This window comes from Rhea pennata, chromosome 22 (genome assembly GCF_028389875.1).
Source record: "Rhea pennata isolate bPtePen1 chromosome 22, bPtePen1.pri, whole genome shotgun sequence".
In the NCBI taxonomy this organism is placed as follows: Eukaryota; Metazoa; Chordata; class Aves; order Rheiformes; family Rheidae; genus Rhea; species Rhea pennata.
Window position 1 is genome coordinate 2,164,233 of NC_084684.1, and position 19,639 is coordinate 2,183,871.

Consider the following 19,639-nt stretch of genomic DNA (forward strand, 5'->3'; position numbering starts at 1 on the left):
GAGCGCAAAATAAAGCAAATACCACCCCGGATGGGGCAAGCCCGTGCCAGGCACCAGCGCGCGAGCCGGATGAATCACCTCCCTCTAGCTCTGCCTTCCCTCCGGCAGGCTCCCGGACGGGCCAACGCCGGCTGCCTGCCGTGGGCCGCCTCGGCCGCCGCGTCCCGGCTGGCCAAGACCCTCGTGCAAAGCCTGGCAAAAAGGCGCCTTGCCGAGGCCGGCAAGGAGCAGCGCTGGAAGGCTTCCCGCTGGCTTCGCTCCGGGGCCGGCGCTCCCAAGGACCTCTGCGTGGGCTGGATCCCGCGGGATGACCAGGAGGAGACCTGCCCCGGCTGCATACCGCTCCCCGGGAGCGACGGCAGACGTAAGCGGGATGTGGACTGCAAAAAGCTTCGCTGGAAAGATTTCGCCAGAAAGCGACTCCTCCTATTCCGCCCTGCTCCTCTCTTTTCCTAGGAACACGGACATTTCGCTGCAGTTTAAACACATCGGCCGAGGACGGACTCAGGCCATGTATTTCGCTGACAGCACGAGCTCCACTCCTCGCCGCGATTTTCTCAGCTCCACCGCCCTCTGCGGGCTCGTGCCACAATTTCCATCCCGTTCCCGGGGAAAGCACGGCCTCGGCTCGCCTCTCGCACGGCGCGCGAGACGAGCGCTGGGAGTTCACCTACCCCCCGAGGGACCCGTGCCGGAGGGCTGAACGCTGCTCCCTTAATAGAGTCCTGTTCGAGCGGAGAGAGGAAAGAGGCAGTAAAAACAGCGAGAGGGGGATTTAACCCATCCTCTCGCCGTGGGAGCCACCGCGAGGAGGCTCCCGGTGCCTCGACCCGCGTCGCGGAGCTACAAATGCGGGCGCTCGGAGAGCAACCTGCTGGCAGCGGGGAAGCAGGAAGGAAAAGCGGCCGGGAAAGACTTCCCCACGGGGGAGATACCTGGGGCCGTGCCAGACGGATATAGCACGACGTGACGGCCGCCCACACTGAGAATGAGTTTTTTGGGTTCAAAAACCTGGCTTTAACCTCCGAGAAGGACAGTAGGTGCCAAGCCCAGGCTGGGAGAAGCCTCCTCAGCTCAGTTTGGACAGTCTCCTCCATATAGACCCCGCAGCAGCGAGGGGAGAGACGGACGGACACACGGGGGACATACGGGTCTCCCAACCATCAAGGAAAGACACCTCGTGACCAGCCTCTGACTCAGTAGAAAGTATTTATTTCAATTACAGTAAGCCCCACACTGAAAGATGAAAAAATAGTTATAAAAGAAATCCCCCCAACCCCTCCTTTTACATATAAATATTAAAAATCCCTCTACATCTTTGCTTTCCGCCTAGAGCAAGGAAGTGCCCCATGAGACAGCACGTGGGCACTTGAGCTACCGCCAGTGGTTTCCTTCCAAAGACCGCAGAAAGAGCATTAAAAAAGCCCCCAGGAAGCCCCTCGTCCCGCAGGGCGCTGCGGCTGCGGAGGGACGGAGGCTTTGGAGTGACACCCGATTTCGGGGCTTGCAGTTCCCGGGCGGCAGTGAGCGGAGCGGCGGCGGGAACCGTCCGTGCTTGTCTGCGAGGACCGCGGACTGATCCACGCCTCCTGCGGCTTAGCAGTCAAGCGGCCTGGCCTGCGGCAGGCCACGCGTCCCTTTTTGCAGGAAGGGGTTTTGCAAAAAAATAAAATAAAAACAAAATAAAATGAAAAACAGAAACGAGCCTGCCGGGGAAGCGAGGCAGGCGCCTGGGCCGGTCCACGGCCGGGAGCCAGAGGGAGAGCCGGGCGCTCCAGCTGCGCCGTCACCACCCGCCTGCATCTTTGGCACGTCAACTCTTTCCCTTTGCACACGGAAATTAAAGCTAATCCTCGGCAGAGCCTTTCTCCGACCCAGCGGACTCTCTCCCTCCTGTCCCCAAGGCCCCGCTTTCCCCCATCAGCGGCTTCCCAGGACGGTCCTCCGGGAAAAAAACGGGGCTCCAGGGCCGGCTGACTACATCCGTGGCCCTGGCAGCCCCCGGCGGCTTCCCCCGGCAGAGGCACCATCTCCGCAGGGGCGCTGCGCCTACAGCTGCGCCGAGTTTAAAAAAAAATATAAAGTAATAAATATACTAATCCTTTGTTTTTTTTTAAAAAAAAAAAGGTTTAAAATGCGTTTTCCCTGAAATCTTCCAGTGTATTCCACAACGCTAGAAAAATATTTCCTCCCCCCCCAAATATATGTTGAAACGTCTCCCATCCTCATTGCCTTGACCACCTTCGCTGGGGCGGCACGTCGGACCGGGCGCTGCGGGCGCCTGCGGGTACGTGCGTCTCGCCGCGCTGCCCGGCCCCGGTGGGGAAAAAAAAAGAAAAGAAAAAGCAGAACCCCTTCCAAAAACCGCAATCAAAGTCGTTCCACGAGCGAGCGCGGGGAAGGCGTTTTCACAGTGGGTCGAACCTCGGGCGCTGCCGGGCGCCGCTCCGGCTGAGCGCTGGGCAGTTCGTTGCATGGAGAAGTGGTTTGAGCCTCTGGAAAGGAACCGGGGAAATGCGGCGGCGGCCGGTCCCCCGGGGCGCGCGCCCGTCACCAGACCTCGCACTTCTTGGGGGGGTTCATGGGGGAGCCGGGCGGGCAGCCGAAGTGCTGGGCGAACTCGCGCGAGTTGGAGACGGTGCCGATGACGCGGAAGCGCGAGGGGCTGTGCGGGTCGGTGATGAGCCCCTCGTGCGAGCTCTCCGGCGTGCGCACCGTGCACCACACCTGCGAGCCGAGGGCGAGAGGGGCAGCTCGAGCTCTGGCTCCTCCAGGAGCCACCTCAAACCATCTCACCCAGAAGCCACCACATACCATCTTGCCCAAGAGCCTCCTCAAACCATCTCACCCAGGAACCACCATGAACCATCTCCCCCAGGAGCTACCATGAACTATTTTGCCCAGGAGCCACCACCAGCCACCACATGGCATCTCTGGAGGCATTTGTGGACCGGCAAAGCATCGTCCCCCCTTCCTGCATCCCTGCGCCTCACGGTGCCCTACCTGCGCGAAGCCCACGAAGAAGAGCTGGTGGTTGGTGAGGCCGAGGGTGGGCAGCGTTTCCTCCTCGCCATTCTTTTTCAGCCAGTTTTGGTAGGCCTGGAGGACGGGCAGGAGAGCGGCGTCAAGGCCGTGCCACGCACGCCGCCCCGCGCCACGCCGCCCTGGCCTGCCCTCCTACCCGGTAGGCTGCCTTGAGGCCCCCGTTGTCAGCGATGTTCTCGCCCAGCGTGTGCTTGCCGTTGACGGCCTCACCGTTGACGCTGTAGTTGCCGTACTGCTCCACCATGCACGCCGTCTGCCGCTTGAAGGCCTCCACCGAGGAGTTCTTCCACCATGGCCGCAGGTTGCCGTCCTTGTCGTACTCCCGGCCTGCGGGGAGCGGGGCCGTCGGCAAAGCTCCTGGCGACCGGCTCCGCCACCGCCCGTCCTGGCCTTACCTTGGTCGTCGAAGGCATGCGTCAGCTCATGGCCCACCACCACGCCGATGCCACCAAAGTTCAGCGACCTGCAGGAGGGCGACACTGAGCTTCAGCGCCCCAAAGCAGAGCCCGCGGCCGGGGCGGCCTGGGCAGAAGGAGGAAATTTGGGAGGCGAGCTCTCCCGCCCCAGCACCACCGGGCTCTTACTTGGGAGAGGCGCGGGTGTAGAAGGGCGCCTGGAGGATCCCGGCGGGGAAGACGATCTCGTTCTTGGTGGGCGAGTAGTACGCGTTGACCGTCGGCGGCGTCATGCTCCACCTGCGGGCAGACGAAGCCCCGGGGTTGGCGCCGGCTCCGGCCGCGGACCGGCGGCTCGGCGCGAAGCCGCTTTAGCCCCCCTCTGCCGAAACGGTCCGAGCGCCTCCAAAGCATCGGGAAGGGCTCGCCCCATGCGCGCGCGTGCAAATCCGCGCGCTCGCTCCGCCGTGGCGGGCGAGAAGACATTGCAACGTTCCCACCGGCCGCCGCCGGCATCCCCGGCAGCAGTTCCTGGAAGAGGCGGCCCGGCTTGCTGCGGGGGCTTACTGGTCCCGGTTGGGCGGTTTCCGGAGCTGGTCGGCAGTGACCCTGGCCGAGAAGTTGTAAAACTGCATGACGTTCTCGAAGTAGAGGTCGGATACGGCCTCGTACTGCAAGAGAGAGCAAAGCCGGCGGTGATCCGCAGGGATCGCGGGGCTCGGCCCCCGGCACGGAGATGCCTGGCGGAGCGACTCACGTCATTGAACACTTTATCCAGCTCCTTGGGGTCCATGATGAACTTGGGGTAGCCGATCATGTTGTAGATGGCGTCAGCCTGGGGTGGGACACGGAGGCGCCTTTGGCACGGCCCCGGTGCGGGGTGGGATGGGACGGGAGCAGCGCCCGGCTCCGCCGCCGCCGCCACCCCTCACCTTCTCCTTGGCGGATCTCCTCGTCTCCTCGTCCATCCACTGCAGCGTCTCCAGGCTTTCCTCAAAGGCCGTTTTGATCTCGGCGATCATCTCCTCCGCCTGGGCGAAACCCGGCAGCGTGCGTCGGCGGGAGGGAAGTCCTCCCACCGGGGACACAGCGGCCCCTCTCCCGGGCCAGCCGCGGCGGGGCCACCTACCACTTGCTTGCTGTCCTCGGCGAAGGTGGCCTTGACGAACATGGCCCCCAGGGCAAAGCCCAGGTTGTTGTCCGTGTCGCTGATGCAAAACTTCCAGCGTGGGAGGCAGGTCTGCGCGGGGCGACAAACCCGCCGTCAGCTTTCAGCCCCGCAGCCTCCCGGCCCGAGGGGCCGCCGCCGCGTCTCCCGGGCTGGTGGGACCCCAAAACCTGCCCGCTTTCGCACGCGCCACGGCGGGGACTTTGCAAAAACGCCGGGAGTGACCCCGCGGTCACCAGCGGCTCGGTTAAAAAATAATCACGTGCGAGAGAAGCGCAACTCGGGACGCTGGCTTCGCTCACCTTCTTCGTCCCGTACATCACCTCCATGAACTTCTCCTCGGCGTCCTGGAAGCGCTGGTCGAGGAAGGGGCTGGTTTTCCGCACCAGGTTCCAGATCATGTAGTTGTTGAGGAGGCTACGGAGCAGGGGGAGGCGGTGAGCGAGGGAAGCCCCCGGCCGGCGCGCCGCAGGGAGCTTTCTCACCATTTGTCCGTGGCGAGGATGAGGTCGGAGACCTGCTCCAGGTACTCCTTGGCGTAGACCACCACGGGCTCCGACTCGTTGAGCTCCACGGGGTAGAAGACAGTGGCCAGGAACGGCAGCCAGTCCACGGCCGGCGCCAGCGCCTGCGGAAGGCCGTGGTGCCGCTACGCATCCCACCGCCTTGTTTCCACCTCCGTTTCGAGGCGTTGAGCACCGTTTTGCCCAGAAACTCTTCCCACCGTGGTGGCCAACAGAGCTTGGAGGCAACCCGGGAGTTTCCACCCTCTGGCCCCACGGGGGAAAAGCAAGCCGGGAGGGTGCAAGAAACGTGAGAACGGGGAGAAAAGCCCCTCGTGGCCCGCCGCTGACCCGCTCCTACCTTGAGGTCTCCGGCCGTCATCTTGTGGTAGATGAGCTCCTCGTCGCGGTGCTTCTCCTGCGGGATGGTGATGTTGGCCAGCGCCGTCTCAAAGTCCAGGATCTGCTGCATCTGCTGCCGCGTGGACGCCTCGTCGGTGCCACCCAGGAACGTGCCCAGCTCCACCATGTAGTCGAGGTACCCGGCGAGCACCTACGTTGGGGGGGGGGGTCAGCACGGCCGGTCCCCCCACAAAATGCTGGGGGGAGGGAAGGGGGCAACGCCAGCGGCCTGCGTCCCGGGAAAAGGCCGGGGCGGTTCCCGAGCCGGCCGCGCTCCGCCGCCCTCACCTTCTCGTTCTCCGTCCTGTTGAGGTAGTAGTCGCGGGACGGCAGACCCAAGCCCGACTGGTCGATCTGCGGGGCGCCGAGAAGCGGGGCTCAGCGCCCGGCGCGGCCCCCGCCGCCCGCGCCGCCGGCCGCCCCGCCGGCCCCACCTGGATGACGTTGCTGTTGGAGTTCTTGGAGTCGGCGCTGACGTAGACGGAGAAGAAGGGCGACGTGCGGTAGTGGGCCGTCACCTCCCGCAGCGTGGCGTTGAAATCGCCCCCGGCCCAGGGGCCCGTGACGTTCCAGCCGCCCAGCTACGGGGAGAAGCCGCCGCGAGCGCTCGGGTACCGCCGCCGCCGGAGCGGGCGGCAGCGTGGCCACAGGGCCGGCACCGGCGCCGGCGGGGAGGCCGAACCTTTCGGATGAGCTCCACGAGCGGGGCGGCGCGCAGCTCCTCGATCTTGCTCTCGTTCATGCAGGCCTGGTAGTAGCGCTGCGCCTTGCGCTCCGCTTCGCTCGCCGCCTCGGCCGTGCCGTTTTCTGCGGACGGTCCGTTTCGGAGCCGGGACGCTCGCCGGGCGGGAGCGCCGGGCCCCGAAAAGACGCGGCGGGACGAGGACCGGTCGCCGGGCCGGGCTCCTTCGAGCATCCCGCGGCGCCTGGCCTCCCCCCGCCCCCGGCGCGGCCCCCGTCTCCCTCCCTCCTTCCCTCTAGCAGCAGCTGCTCCGGCTCTCCGGAGGAGAGAGATAAGGAAAGAAAAACAAAAAGCGCTTTTCCAGGAGCCCTGACGCTCCTGCCCTCGCCCCCGCGCTGCCGGCTCCCTCCCCAGCCGCGTTACTCATTTCTCCGCCTGCCCGCAGGCTGCGAAAAGCAGCCGGCAACCAGTTCGCCGCCTCTTAAACTGGTTTTTCCCCCTGCTAAAATCCTGCTTTCCTCCAGGTTTTCCTGCCTCGCCGGGCAGCCCGGGCGCCGCTACTCCCACACCACTCTCCCTCTCCCCCAAGCTCTTCCCGAGCTCCCTCCCGCTTCTGGCTCGACGCCCCCGGCGCCCTGGCATGGGTTTTCCAGCGGAAAACACTGATAAGGAACCGGTTGTTTGCTCGGAGCTGGAGCAAACCGTCCCCGCGGGCTGCGAGGCGGAGACGGGTCCCGGCCGCCGCTCGCCCGAGGAGCTTTTTCTCCGGCCAAGGCCTGGAGCCTGTCCTGAAATCCCTGGAGGCAGATTTTGCCGCGCCGGCCAAGCCGCTCACCCAGCAGATGCTTCATGACGGCCTGGTTGTGCTCCCAGAGGTTGTTGAAGGTGCCCCAGCGCGAGTGGCCGTCGGGCAGCGGGTTGGCCTTGATCCAGCCCCCGCAGGCGTAGCCGAAGAAATCCTCGCAGGGATTCACCGCCCGGTCCAGCGAGCTGAGGATGGCGCTGGTGACGGAGACGCAAGCCTCCGACAGGCACACGGCGGGCGGCCCTGCGGGGCGCCGCGGCCGGTCAGGCTCGCGGCCCCGTCGTGCCCCCCCGCCGCGGCCGGACCCGCGCCGACTTACGGGCTCGGTACTGGAAGACGAGGCCCAGGAGGCAGGCGGCCAGCACGGCGGCCAGCGTGGCGGCCAGCGCGGCCAGCTGCTTCTCCAGGCGCGTGCGCTCGGCCCAGCAGCCCGGGCTGCCCCGCGAGCCGCGGAAGTTCACCTGCGGCGGGGGGGGAAACGTGAAAAAGCAGCGGAAGCAGCGGCGTTTCCCCGTGGGACCGGGGGAAAAAACCCCCCGGCACGCTCCCACGCTGGCGACACGAGACTGTGGGAAAAATCCCTTGTGCGCTCCCGCGCCGGTGGCAGGAGACCGTGGGAAAAATCCCTCGTGTGCTCCCACACCGGTGGCACGGGACCACGGGAAAAATCCCTCGTGCGCTCCCGCACCAGCGGCACGAGACCGCGGGAAAAAATCCCTTGTGCGCTCCCACACCGGCGGCACGGGATCGCCCCCCGCCACTGGTGCACTCTCTCCCCGGCCAAACTGCTCTGCGGCCCGCAGCATGGCTCAAGCTCACCCCGTTTCGGGCTGGGAGCGAGGCCGCGGCTGCCGGGCACAAATCCCGCCAGGAAGGGCGGCACAATAGGAGGAAACGCGGAGCCGGGCGAGTTGCAGCCGCCCGCGCGGATCATGGCCGAGCCGGGCGAAAGCACGCGATCGCCGGCGCTGCTTTGCCCAAAATCGGCCACACTGACGTTATTTCAGGGGGGCAGGCGACGAGCCGGGGTGAGCTCGGCGAGCCGGTTTGGCTCCCTGATCCGGCAGAAATAGGGAAAAAAAGCAGGAGCATCGTCCCGGCCACGAGGATCCCCGCATGAGCCCGACTTCCCAAACTCCCTGCTGAGCCGAATCCGACCGTGCCTTCGGGGTCGCTCCGCCGGCGCCATCCCGAGCCGGACTTCGCCCCCGGGGCACGGCGGGAGGCGGCAAAGCGAGCGGCTCCGGCGGGAAGCCCCGTTCCGGGGGCGCCTCCGGCCCTACCTGGAAGCCGTTGGGGTAGCCGTCGCCGTCGGCCTCCAAGGGGTCCTCGTCGTCCAGCGTCGCCCGCTTGTAGGTCGACATCTGCAAGGCGAAAGGCGGCGCCGAGGCGCTCAGTGTCCCCGGGGCCGCCGAGGAGGAAGAGGAAGAGGAAGGCGATGCCTAACAACCCCCCCACTTCAAGCAGGTTATAAAGCCGCCTCTTCCTCCGCGGAGCTACGCGCGGGGGGCTGGGGGTGAGCCCAGCCCGGCGCCTCTCGTCCCGAGGCTACCGGCTCGCTCGCGCGCTCACCCAGGCCGCTGTTCCCTCGCCGCTCCCGCCTGGCTCACGAGCCGCCGCGGCCCTGGTTTTCGTTAGCCCCGGGCGCTCGCACAAGCGCCGTGCGTGTGCCGCCCGAAACAGCCGGGCCGGGGCCGAAACCGGGGCCGAAAGAGGCTGTTTGCGGAGCCGGACGAAGCGGCGGGGACGGCGGCAGAGCCGGGGCCGGCCGGGAAAAAGGGGAAAAGCTCCCACGGGAGGATGGGTTTTAATCCTCAAAATTTTGCTTTCTTCCCTCCCCGCCCTAACCCAAACTTGCTTTCTTTTCCCGTCGGTTTTGCACCACGCTGCAGCTCCGGGCGTAAAATTCCCGCCCCGCGCCTGGAGCCTGCAGATCCCCCCGCTTCCCGGCTGCCTCCCCCTTCCCTCCTCCCCCCCCCCGCTGCAGGCAAATTCCCGGAGCCGGGAGCCTCCAGCCAAGGCTTTCCTGCGGAAAGGCGCTTTCGGCGCTCCCTTTCTCCCGAAAACACCGGCCGGAGGCGGGGAGGAGCGAACCGGGCTCAGCCCTGTACGAGCCAGCGGAGCAGCCGCGGCGGCGGCGGGTGCGCGCTAACCCCGCGCCGGGCCGCGAGAAGGCGGAAAAAAAAAATAAAAAGGAAAAATTTCCCCCAAACGCTCCCGCGTGCGCCGATCTGGGAGAGGAAGGAGGAAGTTAAGGACCAAAAAAAAAAAAAAAAAAAAAAAAATCAACAACAACAACAACAGCGTTTTCATTTTTTTTTCCTTCCGCTTTGGCCCCTAAAGCCCGGCCCTGCCACTCGCGGGGGCACCCGTGGGTGCTGGCGCCGCGGGAAGGGGGCTCCGAGCCCCCGTTTGGGCAGGCGAGCGCCGTAGCGGCGCTTGCAGCCGCGCTGTTTTGCCCAAATCGCCCTTTTTTCTCCCCCCAAAATATATAATAATGATAATAATTAAAAAAAAAAAAGCTAAGATTTACTCGGGGAAAGAGAGGAGCCCCGGGGGGGGGGGGCAGGCGGGCGCTGCTGCCCCCCACCTTTCAGGGATGGGGGGGTGGGGGGACACGTCGGGGCGAGGGGCCCCGGCGTCCGGGCGGCCGCCGGCTCCCTCGCGGCGCCATTGCGGCTGCGGCGGCTCCGTTTCGCCGCCGCTTTTCTCCCCCACCCCGGTGAGGGGCGGGTGGGCTGGGGGGGGGGGGGGGATAAAATAAAACAAGGGGGAAAAGGAGAAAGAACCCCCCCCCCCCCCCCGAGATCCCGCTCGCCTTTGGCTGCGGGGGGGGGGGGAAATCTCAGCGCTGCAAAAAAAAAAAAAAAAAATAGCAGGAAAAAGGAAAAGCGGCGAAGGAGGAAGCGGCTTGGAGGGAGGGGGGACACGCGGTGGGCGCCCGCCCGGGGGGGGCACCCGCCGCCCCACTCACCATGGTGGCGGCTCCTCGGCGGGCGCCCGTGCCGCCGCCGCCGCCGCCGCCGCGGCGTCCGCAGCAGCGCCCGGCGCGCCGGGGCCGCGCAGGCCCATGGGCCCGGGGAGGGCCGGCCCTCGCCGCTCGCCGCCCTTAACTCTTTCGGGCGGCCGGGGGTCCCCCCCGCCGGCGCCGGTGCCGCTTCCCGGGGCTGGGGGGGGAGGGGTGGGCCGCGGGAGGCGCCCCCGAAGCGAGCGGCTGTGCCCGCTGGCTGGGCAAGCGTGCGCACGTGCAAGCCCGCGCCGGTGCGAGGGTGCAAGCGTCCGAGCACACGAGCGTGCAAGCGCACGCACGTGCAAGCAGATGACTGCGCGAGTGTGTACGTGTGCAAACAGCCAAGCACACGATCAGGCAAGCACGCGCACATTCAAGCATTCAATTGTGCAAGTGTGCACGAGTGCAAGCATCCAAGCACACGACTGTGCAAGCATAGACATGTGCAAGCACATGATTGTGCAAGTATGCACATGTGCAAGCACATGGTGCTGCAGGTATGCACATGTGCCAGCATCCAGACACACGACTGTGCAAGCATGCACACATGCAAGCATGTGACTGTGCATGTATGCAGGTATCCTAGCCTCCGAGCACATGATTGTGCAAGCATGCACATGCAAGCATCCAAGCACACGATTGTGCAGGCATGCACATGTGCAAGCATGTGGCTGTGCGCACATGCAGGCGCCCAAGCATGTGGTTGTGCAAGTATGCACGAGCGCAAGCATCCACGCGCGCGAGCATGCAAGCACCTACGCGCACAACCGTGCCACTACGCGTGCAAGCGGCTAACGACGGGCTTGTGCAAACCGGTCACGTGCGCGAGCATGCGGTCGGGCAGGCATGCGCGTGTGCGAGCAGCCGGGCGTGCAATCATGCAGGCGTGCACGCATCCGAAGCTGCAGTTAGGCGGGCACGCGCGCCTGCTCTGGCCCCGCCGCGCCGCCGCTCGCCAGCCCCTTGCGAGGCTCCGGGGGGGGGGGGGTGTTTCCCCCCCCACACCCCCTTCCCCGGCCGGCTGAGCACCGCCGCGCTCAGCTCACGTGCGGGGCTGCCGGAGGCGTGGGAACCCCCCGGCACCACGGCGGCTTTTTGGGGCAGCGGGGAGAGGGGACCCGGACCAGCCTCGCCAGCCTCCCCAGTGCTCCCAGTGCTCCCAGTAAAACCCGGCAGAGGGCACCAGTAAGCCCAGTTTGGTGGTGTGTCCCCCCCCCCTAGCAGGCGGGTGGAGGGTGGAGGAAGGGGAGGAGGAGGAGGCGAAGGCAGGGTGCCGGCGGGGGGATTTAAGGGCCGCCTGGTGCCCCGGCTCCGTCCTCTTCGCCGGGAGCCGAGCAGGGCCGCGCGCGCCCACACCGGGCTCCGGGCGCGGGAAAGGCCCGTGGGAATTTCCCGCGCGCGAAGCCCTCCCCGCTCCCCGCTCCCCCCCAGTCCCCCCCCGCTCCCCCTCCCCACTGCGCGCGAGGCCCCGCGGTAAGGACCCCCCGGCCGCCGCCGCCGCCGCGGCAGGGCCTGCGCTGCCAGGGAGCCGGCCGCGGGGCCGCCGGGGGCCGCGGGGGGCCGTGGGGGGCAGCGGGGCTGCGGGGGGGGGGGGGGCGCGGCGTGACGGGGCCGCGATGGGGATGTGGGGAGCGATGGGGACAGGGTGTGCGATGGGGACAGGGGAGTGTGATGGGGACAGGGTGTGCAATGGGGACAGGGGAGTGTGATCGGGATGGGTGTGCGATGGGGACAGGGGTGTGTGATGGGGACAGGGGTGTGTGATGGGGACAAGGGTGTGCAATGGGGACAGGGGAGTGTGATCGGGATGGGTGTGCGATGGGGACACGGGTGTGCGATGGGGACAGGGGAGTGTGATGGGGACAGGGGTGTGTGATGGGGACACGGGTGTGTGATCGGGATGGGTGTGCGATGGGGACACGGGTGTGTGATGGGGACAGGGGAGTGCGATGGGGATGTGGAGGTGCAATGGGAACAGGGTGTACGATGGGGATGGGTGTGTGATGGGGACACGGGTGTGCAATGGTGTTTTGGAGGTGCAATGGGGACGGGGGTGCGATGGGGACATGGGTGCGTGATGGGAAGAGGGGTGTGCAATGGGGATGCAGAGGTGCAATGGGGATGTGGGTGTGCAATGGGGACGGGTGTGCAATGGGGGCAGGGGGTGTGTGATGGGAAGATGGGTGTGCAATGGGGACGTGGGTGTGCAATGGGGACATGGAGCTGCGATGGGGAGAGGGGTGTGCGATGGGGACAGGGGCGTGCAACAGGGCCGTGGACGTGTAAGGGGGGGGTGGGTGTGCAACGGGGGCGGGGGTGTGCAATGGGGAGGCAGTGGGGCCGCAGCGGGGGGGGTGCGCCGGGGCGGGGGCCGCCGGCACGCGCACGACGGAGGAGGGGGGTCCCTGCGTGCACACGCGCGAGGGGGGCACACGCGTGTGCCGGGGCGGCGCGCCCGCAGCCCGCCAGCCGCCCTCGCCCGCCCGCAGCCCGCCAGCCCCCTCCCCTCCCCGCCCCGTGCCTCAGTTTCCCCGCGGGGCACGATGAAGGCTCTCCTCCTCGCCCTCGCGGCCGAGCTCTGCCTGGCCTCGCTGGTGCCCGGTAGGCGGCTTGGTGGGGGGGGGGCTGTTTTTTGGGGTGGGTGGGGGGTCCGGGCGCCAGCGGGGGTGGGAGGGGGGCCGCCGCCGAGCCCGGCTTTGCGCCCGCCGCAGAGAGGGAGAAGGACCCCGAGTACTGGCGGCGGCAGGCGCAGGCGGCGCTGCGCGACGCCCTGCGGCTCCAGCGCCTCAACCAGAACGTGGCCAAGAACCTCGTCCTCTTCCTCGGCGACGGTGAGCGCCCCGCGCCGGGCGCCCGCGGCCCGCTCGCCGGGGCCCCGCGCCGCGGCTCACGGCGCCGGCCGCGCTCCGGCCGTGTGCCGCAGGCATGGGCGTCTCCACCGTCACGGCCGCCCGCATCCTCAAGGGGCAGCTGCAGCACGGCCAGGGCGAGGAGAGCCTGCTCGAGATGGACAAGTTCCCCTACGTGGCCCTCTCCAAGGTGAGCCGGCGCCTATCCCGGCACCGCGCTCCGGCGCGCCGATGCGGAAGCTCCTTTATTTTGCAGCAAACCCCCCCCCCCAAAAAAAAAAAAACCCCAAACGGAGCTTTCTGTTTCGTTTCTCCCTCGCTCCCGGCAGACCTACAACACCAACGCGCAGGTGCCCGACAGCGCCGGCACCGCCACCGCCTACCTGTGCGGCGTCAAGGCCAACGAGGGCACGGTGGGCGTCAGCGCCGGCGTCACCCGCGACCGCTGCAACACCACCAAGGGCCGCGAGGTCACCTCCATCCTCCGCTGGGCCAAGGACGAAGGCGAGCCCACCGCCGCGCCGGGGGGCAGGGAGCTGGCGCGCGTTCCCGCGGCCCTTCGGCCCCGCGGGCAAAGGCGACTTGGCACCGCGCGGAGCCCGGCGCCGCGAGGGTTTTGGCCAACGGCGTGTTTTTTTTTTGTTGTTGTTGTTGTTTTTTCCTATTTTCTTTTCTCTTTTTTTCTTGGCGGGGGGGACGCGCAGGCAAGTCGGTGGGCATCGTCACCACCACGCGGGTGACCCACGCGACGCCCAGCGCCGCCTATGCCCACTCGGCCAACCGCGACTGGTACTCGGACGGCGAGATGCCCCCGGACGCGCTGGAGGGCGGCTGCAAGGACATCGCCCGGCAGCTGGTGGAAAACATCCCCGACATCGAGGTAGGGCCGGCGGCGGCGGCCGCGGGGGCCGGACCGCGGGAAGATGCAGGGCGGCGACCCCGTGGGAACGGGGCTGGCGCCGCTGGCGGGTGTGGGACCAGGAGCGGGGGCAGCTGTGGGGCTGGGATCCCCAGGGGGATGTGGGGCAGGGTCCAGTGATGGATGTGTGGTTGGGACCTCTGGGAGGTGTAGGGCTGGGGTTGGCAATGTACGTGTGGCCAGGATCCCCAGGGGATGTGGGGCTGGGATCTGCTATGAGTTTGGGGCCAGGAACCTCAGTAGATACATGGTTGGGACCCCCAGGGGATGCGGGGCTGGGATCCGCTATGGGTGTGGGGCCAGGAACCTCAGTAGATACATGGTTGGGACCCCCAGGGGATGTGGGGCTGGGATCCGCTATGGGTGTGGGGCCAGGAACCTCAGTAGATACATGGTTGGGACCCCCAGGGGATGCAGGGCTGGGATCCGCTATGGGTGTGGGGCCAGGAACCCCAGTGGATGTGTGGTTGGGACCCCCAGGGGATGTGGGGCTGGGATCCGCTATGGGTGTGGGGCCAGGAACCTCAGTGGATGTGTGGTTGGGACCCCCAGGGGATGTGGGGCTGGGATCCGCTATGGGTGTGGGGCCAGGAACCTCAGTAGATACATGGTTGGGACCCCAGGGGATGCAGGGCTGGGATCCGCTATGGGTGTGGGGCCAGGAACCCCAGTGGATGTGTGGTTGGGACCCCCAGGGGATGTGGGGCTGGGATCCGCTATGGGTGTGGGGCCAGGAACCCCAGTGGATGTGTGGTTGGGACCCCCAGGGGATGTGGGGCTGGGATCCGCTATGGGTGTGGGGCCAGGAACCTCAGTGGATGTGTGGTTGGGACCCCCAGGGGATGTGGGGCTGGGATCCGCTATGGGTGTGGGGCCAGGAACCTCAGTAGATACATGGTTGGGACCCCAGGAGATGCAGGGCTGGGATCCGCTATGGGTGTGGGGCCAGGAACCCCAGTGGATGTGTGGTTGGGACCCCCAGGGGATGTGGGGCTGGGATCCGCTATGGGTGTGGGGCCAGGAACCCCAGTGGATGTGTGGTTGGGACCCCCAGGGGATGTGGGACTGACACCCGGAAGATGACGGGATGGGATCCCTGGGAGATGTGGGGCTAGGACCCCCAGGAGATGCAGGGCTGCAACCACTAGGAGACGAGGGGCTGAGCCCCTCAGAAGATGTGGGGCTGGGACCTCCAGGAGGTGCAGGGTTGGGACCACTGGCAGCTGTGGGGCTGGGAGCAGGGACCCAAACCCCTCCCTGGCGCTTCTGCTCCCGAAAAGGCCGTGTCTCGCCCCAGCCCTGCCCCTCGCTTGAGCCAAAATTCGGCCCTGCAAATAAATATGCTTCTGTACTTCAAAATAGCCCCAAAACCAAACATCGAAGCCTGTTATTTAGCTGTTTAATAGGCTGTTCTCCTCTTTTTTTCCCTTTAATATAATTTTAACTCTGTCCCAAGCTCAAAATAATTATATAGCGGGTGAAGAGTTTTTTTTTTTCTTTTTTTCCCTTTCTCCCTCTTCTTTGCCTTAATAATTTTGGCGTCGGCTGTTTTGCAGCTTTACAACCCACCTTCTGCAAGGAGCTGCCGGGAGGTGGTGGTGGGGGGGAAATCTCAGCCGGGTTATAAATAACGGCGGCCAAACAGCGGGCGCTCCAAAGCAAACAGCCCGCGCCGCGGGACGCGGCTCCGCGGCGGCGGCTTCCCGCGGGCCCCCCCCCCGCCCCCCGGCGCGCGCCAGAGCCGAGCCGGGATTCCTCGGGCGCCCGCTCCGCCGCCGCTTTCCCGGCGATCCGCGCCCGCCGCCGTCCGCCGGGCCCGTTTCCCTCCTCTCGAAGCCCAAATCCCCGTGGGCAGCAGCAAGGGGGGGGTAAATAAATAAAGAAATAAATAAAATCTGGCTCTTTGCCCGGCGCCCCGCCGCGTTCCCGCAGGTGATCCTGGGCGGCGGGCGGAAATACATGTTCCCCAAAAACGCCAGCGACGTGGAGTACCCCGGCGAGGACAAGCACCGCGGCACCCGCCTCGACCGCCGCGACCTCGTCCAGGCTTGGCGCGACAGCAAGCCCCCCGGCAAGGTACCGGGGCGGCGGGGGGGTGGGAGCCCGGGGCGCCCGGGGCGGCGAGGCGGGAGCCTTCCCGCGGGAAACGGGATGCCTCGGCTCCGGCAGGTCGCCCGCTACGTGTGGCACCGGCGGGAGCTGCTGGCGCTCAACCTCAGCCGCGTCGACTTCCTCCTGGGTGAGCGGGGCTGGAGCGGGGCGCCGGGGCGGGTGGCAGCCCGGGACCCCCCCTCCACCACCACCACCACCACCATCACCACCTCCATCACCACCTCCATCACCACCACCACCACCACCACCACCACCACCACCACCTCCATCACCACCACCACCATCACCACCACCATCACCACCTCCATCACCACCTCCATCACCACCTCCATCACCACCACCACCACCACCACCACCACCTCCATCACCACCACCACCATCACCACCACCATCACCACCTCCATCACCACCTCCATCACCACCTCCATCACCACCACCACCACCTCCATCACCACCTCCATCACCACCACCACCATCACCACCACCCCCAGGCCTCTTTGAGCCCGGCGACATGGTCTACGAGCTGGACAGGAACAACGAGACGGACCCGTCGCTCACCGAGATGGTGGCCGTGGCCATCCGGCTGCTGCAGAAAAACCCCCGGGGGTTTTTCCTCCTGGTGGAAGGTGGGTGCCGAGGGTGGGTGGGAGCCGGCGGGGTTACGGGGGGGGGGGGGCTGACGGCGCCGGGTGCCCGCCCAGGGGGCCGCATCGACCACGGGCACCACGAGGGCAAGGCCAAGCAGGCGCTGCACGAGGCGGTGGAGCTGGACCGCGCCGTGGGGCTGGCGGCCCGGCTCACCTCGCCGCGGGACACCCTCACCGTCGTCACCGCCGACCACTCGCACGTCTTCACCTTCGGCGGCTACACCCCGCGCGGCAACCCCATTTTCGGTAAGGCCGCCGGTGCCGGTGCCGGTGCCGGTGCCGGTGCCGCGGGGCCGTGCCATGCCGCGGGCGGGCGCTGACGGCGCCCGCCGCAGGTCTGGCGCCCATGCAGAGCGACGTGGACCGCAAGCCCTTCACCGCCATCCTCTACGGCAACGGCCCCGGCTACAAGATGGTGGCGGGCGAACGCGAGAACGTCTCCACCGTGGATTTCGGTGAGTCGCGGCCGCGGCCCCGAGCGGGTCTCGCGCCCCACCGGGGGGGGGCGGCCGCGGCCGCGGCGGCGCTAACGCCCCCCGGGGCGTTTCGGTGTCCTCCCCTCCCTCCCTCCATCGCAGCCCACGCCGACTACCAGGCGCAGGCGGCGGTGCCGCTGCGCCAGGAGACGCACGGCGGCGAGGACGTGGCCGTCTTCGCCAAGGGCCCCATGGCCCACCTGCTGCACGGCGTCCGCGAGCAGAACTACATCCCGCACGCCATGGCCTACGCCGCCTGCATCGGCCCCAACCGGGCCCACTGCAGCGCCGCCGCCGCCGCCGCCCCCCCCGCCGCCCTCCTCCTCCTCCTCCTCCTCCTCCTCCTCCTCCTCCAGCTGCTCTGCTGAAGGCGCCCGCCGCCGCCGGGGACGGCACGCCACGGCAGCCCTAAATACACTTTCCCTCCCCTATCGTCAGCCTCGCACCCCCCCAACTCCTTGCCCCGGCACGAGGCCGGGCGGCGGCGGCGGCCCTTTCGGGAGCTGGGGGGGGGGGGAAGCGGAAAAAACCCCACCGAGGCTTTTTTCGCCCCGAAAAAAGCTCCCCCCCCCCCCCCGCCAGCCGCCGCACGGAAGGAAGCTAAGGTGAATGCGAGGAAGCGCGGCCGCCGCGGGGGCTCGCCGCGGACCGTGGCGGGGGCTACCCGCCGTGGGGGGGGGGGGCTCTCACGGCTCGTCCCGCGGGGAGCGGGAAGGGTTCGGGCCCCGCGGGAGGCCCCTGCCTCTTCCGACAGCGGGAAACCTCCCGTTTCCCTGTGCAAAGAGCAACCCGCCCCCCCCCCCGTTTGCAAAGGGCTCCCCGTGTGCTCAAACAGCCCCCCCGCCCTGTTTGCAAACGGTTCCCTGTGAAAATAGCACCCCCTCCCCACCCCGGTTGAAAAGGGCACCCTGTGCGTGCAAACAGCACCTTCCCTTTGCAAACAGCACCGCCCCCCCCCCCCCCCGCTTTCCAGTGGCTCCCCGAGCGTGCAAACAGCACCCCCTGCTTGCAATCCGCACCCCCCGTTTGCAAAGGGCTCCCCGAGCGTGCAAACAGCACCCCGTGCGTGCAATCTGCACCCCCCATTTGCAGAGGGCTCCTCGTGTGTGCAAACAGCACCCCCCGCGTGCAATTCGCACCCCCACCCCCCCCCCGTTTGCAAACCGTGCCATTGCAACCCTCCGCTCGAACCCCCCCCCGGCGCAGCCCGGGGCCCGCTGCGGGCTGCAGAAAGGGGCTGGCGAAGCCCTTTTCGGCGGCGCTGGCCGGGGCGCCGGCGCCCGCGGCGAGCTGCCTGCGCTCCCGGAGGGCTCTTTATTTATTTAGCAGCCCCGAGCTCGCCCCGACCTTCCTCCACCCCCAACGCCGCCGCAACGAACCTTCCCGTCGTTTCCCATTAACCCCAGTAAACTTTGGCCGGCCGCGGCCTGGCTCCGGCCGGGGGCTTCGCGTCCCCCCCCTCGCCCGCAGCGGGCCCGGCACCGCGCCGCGCGGGCTACCGGGAAAGGGGCCGCCGCCGAGCTATGTTTAACCGGCCCCGGGGTGCCGGGCGGTTCGGGGGTTCGGTCGTGCCGGCGGCCACGAACCGCGGCCCCGCTCGCCGCGGCGCCGGCAGCCAAGCCCCGGCTCCCGCTTTAGCTGCGGCTTCTGGAGCGGAAAAAAAAGAGGATTTCTGGCGGCGCCCGAAACCTCCCGGCAGGGAAAGGGGGGCGGGGGGGGGGGAACCCAAGGGTGCCGCCCGCAGCGTCGCCGTACGGTAGCAATAAATAGACCTTTATTTTATACACCGATCACCGGCAACGCGGACGCGGCCCGGCCGGGCTCGGAAAACCACGCCGAAACGCGGCGCGCGGCCGGAGCCGCTTTAAAGGAGGGGACGGGGGGGGGGGCGAGGGGCGAAAGCGGAGGGACGGCGGCGCCTTCCGGCGAGGCGGACGGGCCGAAATTAAATACTTACGCGTGGCGGCGGCGGCGGCGGGGCGGGCGCGGGGATGCTTCGCCCCGCGGCGCCCGTTTCGGGGCCGGCCCGGGGCTGGGGTGGGGGGGGGGGGATTGTCTGGCGATGCCCACGGGCCGGGCGAAGTCCCGCGCCGGAGAAGGGGGGGGGGGACCCCGAAACGCAGCCCGGAGGCGGCGGCGGCGGCGGGGGGGAGGCCGGCACCGGCGGCGATGGCTTCGTGTCCTGGCGAGGGGACGGCGCGCGAGCAGGGGGACGAGCTTGGGGGGGTGGTAGCAGAAGGCGGAGGGGGGGGGGTCCGAGCCTTCCTCCGGCCCCCCGCGGCGCCCGGCGAGGAAGACTAGGAGCCCTGCGCGAAGGGCAGAGGGTGTCAGCGGGGGCCGGCGCGCCGGGGTGCCCCCCGCACCGTGCCGCCGGCACCCCGCTCACCGTGTCCGGCGGGGGCCGCTCCAGCTGGATTTTGATCTCGGGGCCTGGCCGGGAGGCGCCTGCTGGAGGGGGGGGGGCGGGGGGAGAGGGGCGGCGGTGAGCGGGGGGTGCCGGCGGCGGGGGGCCCCGGCCCCGGCGTCGCCCCACGCACCTGGGGAGCTGCCGCCGCTGGCCGCGCTCGCGCTGTCGTCCGGCCACGGGCCGCAGGCGAAGGCGTCGCGCCGGCGGGGCGGCCCCGCG

At 67.9% G+C, this 19,639-nt stretch overlaps 2 protein-coding genes and 1 long non-coding RNA gene across 6 annotated transcripts; 1 reads left to right on the forward strand and 2 right to left on the reverse strand.

Moving 5' to 3' along the window:
* Positions 1-1,192: 1,192 nt before the first annotated feature.
* On the reverse strand, positions 1,193-10,043 carry ECE1 (endothelin converting enzyme 1). 3 transcript variants are annotated; one of them, XM_062593316.1, is made up of 19 exons: positions 9,975-10,043; positions 8,284-8,364; positions 7,320-7,461; positions 7,031-7,243; positions 6,196-6,320; positions 5,948-6,094; positions 5,802-5,867; positions 5,473-5,664; positions 5,094-5,236; positions 4,911-5,025; positions 4,570-4,680; positions 4,373-4,471; positions 4,198-4,275; positions 4,008-4,111; positions 3,630-3,740; positions 3,441-3,508; positions 3,182-3,372; positions 3,004-3,099; positions 1,193-2,727 (listed from the first exon to the last, which is right to left on the reverse strand). In XM_062593316.1, the coding sequence occupies exons 1-19, from the start codon at positions 9,975-9,977 to the stop codon at positions 2,551-2,553; spliced, it is 2,262 nt and encodes a 753-aa protein (XP_062449300.1). In that variant the 5' UTR covers positions 9,978-10,043; the 3' UTR covers positions 1,193-2,550. The 3 variants fall into 3 exon arrangements, with proteins under 3 accessions (XP_062449300.1, XP_062449304.1, XP_062449301.1); XM_062593320.1 differs by lacking the exon at positions 9,975-10,043 and adding an exon at positions 8,859-8,889; XM_062593317.1 differs by lacking the exon at positions 9,975-10,043 and adding an exon at positions 8,573-8,811.
* A 1,301-nt stretch (positions 10,044-11,344) lies between these two features.
* ALPL (alkaline phosphatase, biomineralization associated) lies at positions 11,345-18,774 on the forward strand. The gene is made up of 12 exons (XM_062593058.1): positions 11,345-11,483; positions 12,500-12,611; positions 12,722-12,841; positions 12,934-13,049; positions 13,189-13,363; positions 13,564-13,739; positions 15,711-15,854; positions 15,948-16,017; positions 16,382-16,516; positions 16,592-16,783; positions 16,873-16,992; positions 17,116-18,774. Exons 2-12 carry the CDS (start codon positions 12,554-12,556, stop codon positions 17,379-17,381), a joined length of 1,572 nt encoding a protein of 523 aa, XP_062449042.1. The 5' UTR covers positions 11,345-11,483; positions 12,500-12,553; the 3' UTR covers positions 17,382-18,774.
* LOC134149850 (uncharacterized) lies at positions 18,770-19,634 on the reverse strand. 2 transcript variants are annotated; one of them, XR_009960520.1, is made up of 3 exons: positions 19,551-19,634; positions 19,400-19,461; positions 18,770-19,319 (listed from the first exon to the last, which is right to left on the reverse strand). It is a non-coding gene; the product is annotated as an uncharacterized LOC134149850 (long non-coding RNA). The 2 variants fall into 2 exon arrangements; XR_009960521.1 differs by having other exon boundaries at positions 19,400-19,458; positions 19,551-19,628.
* Positions 19,635-19,639: the final 5 nt, after the last annotated feature.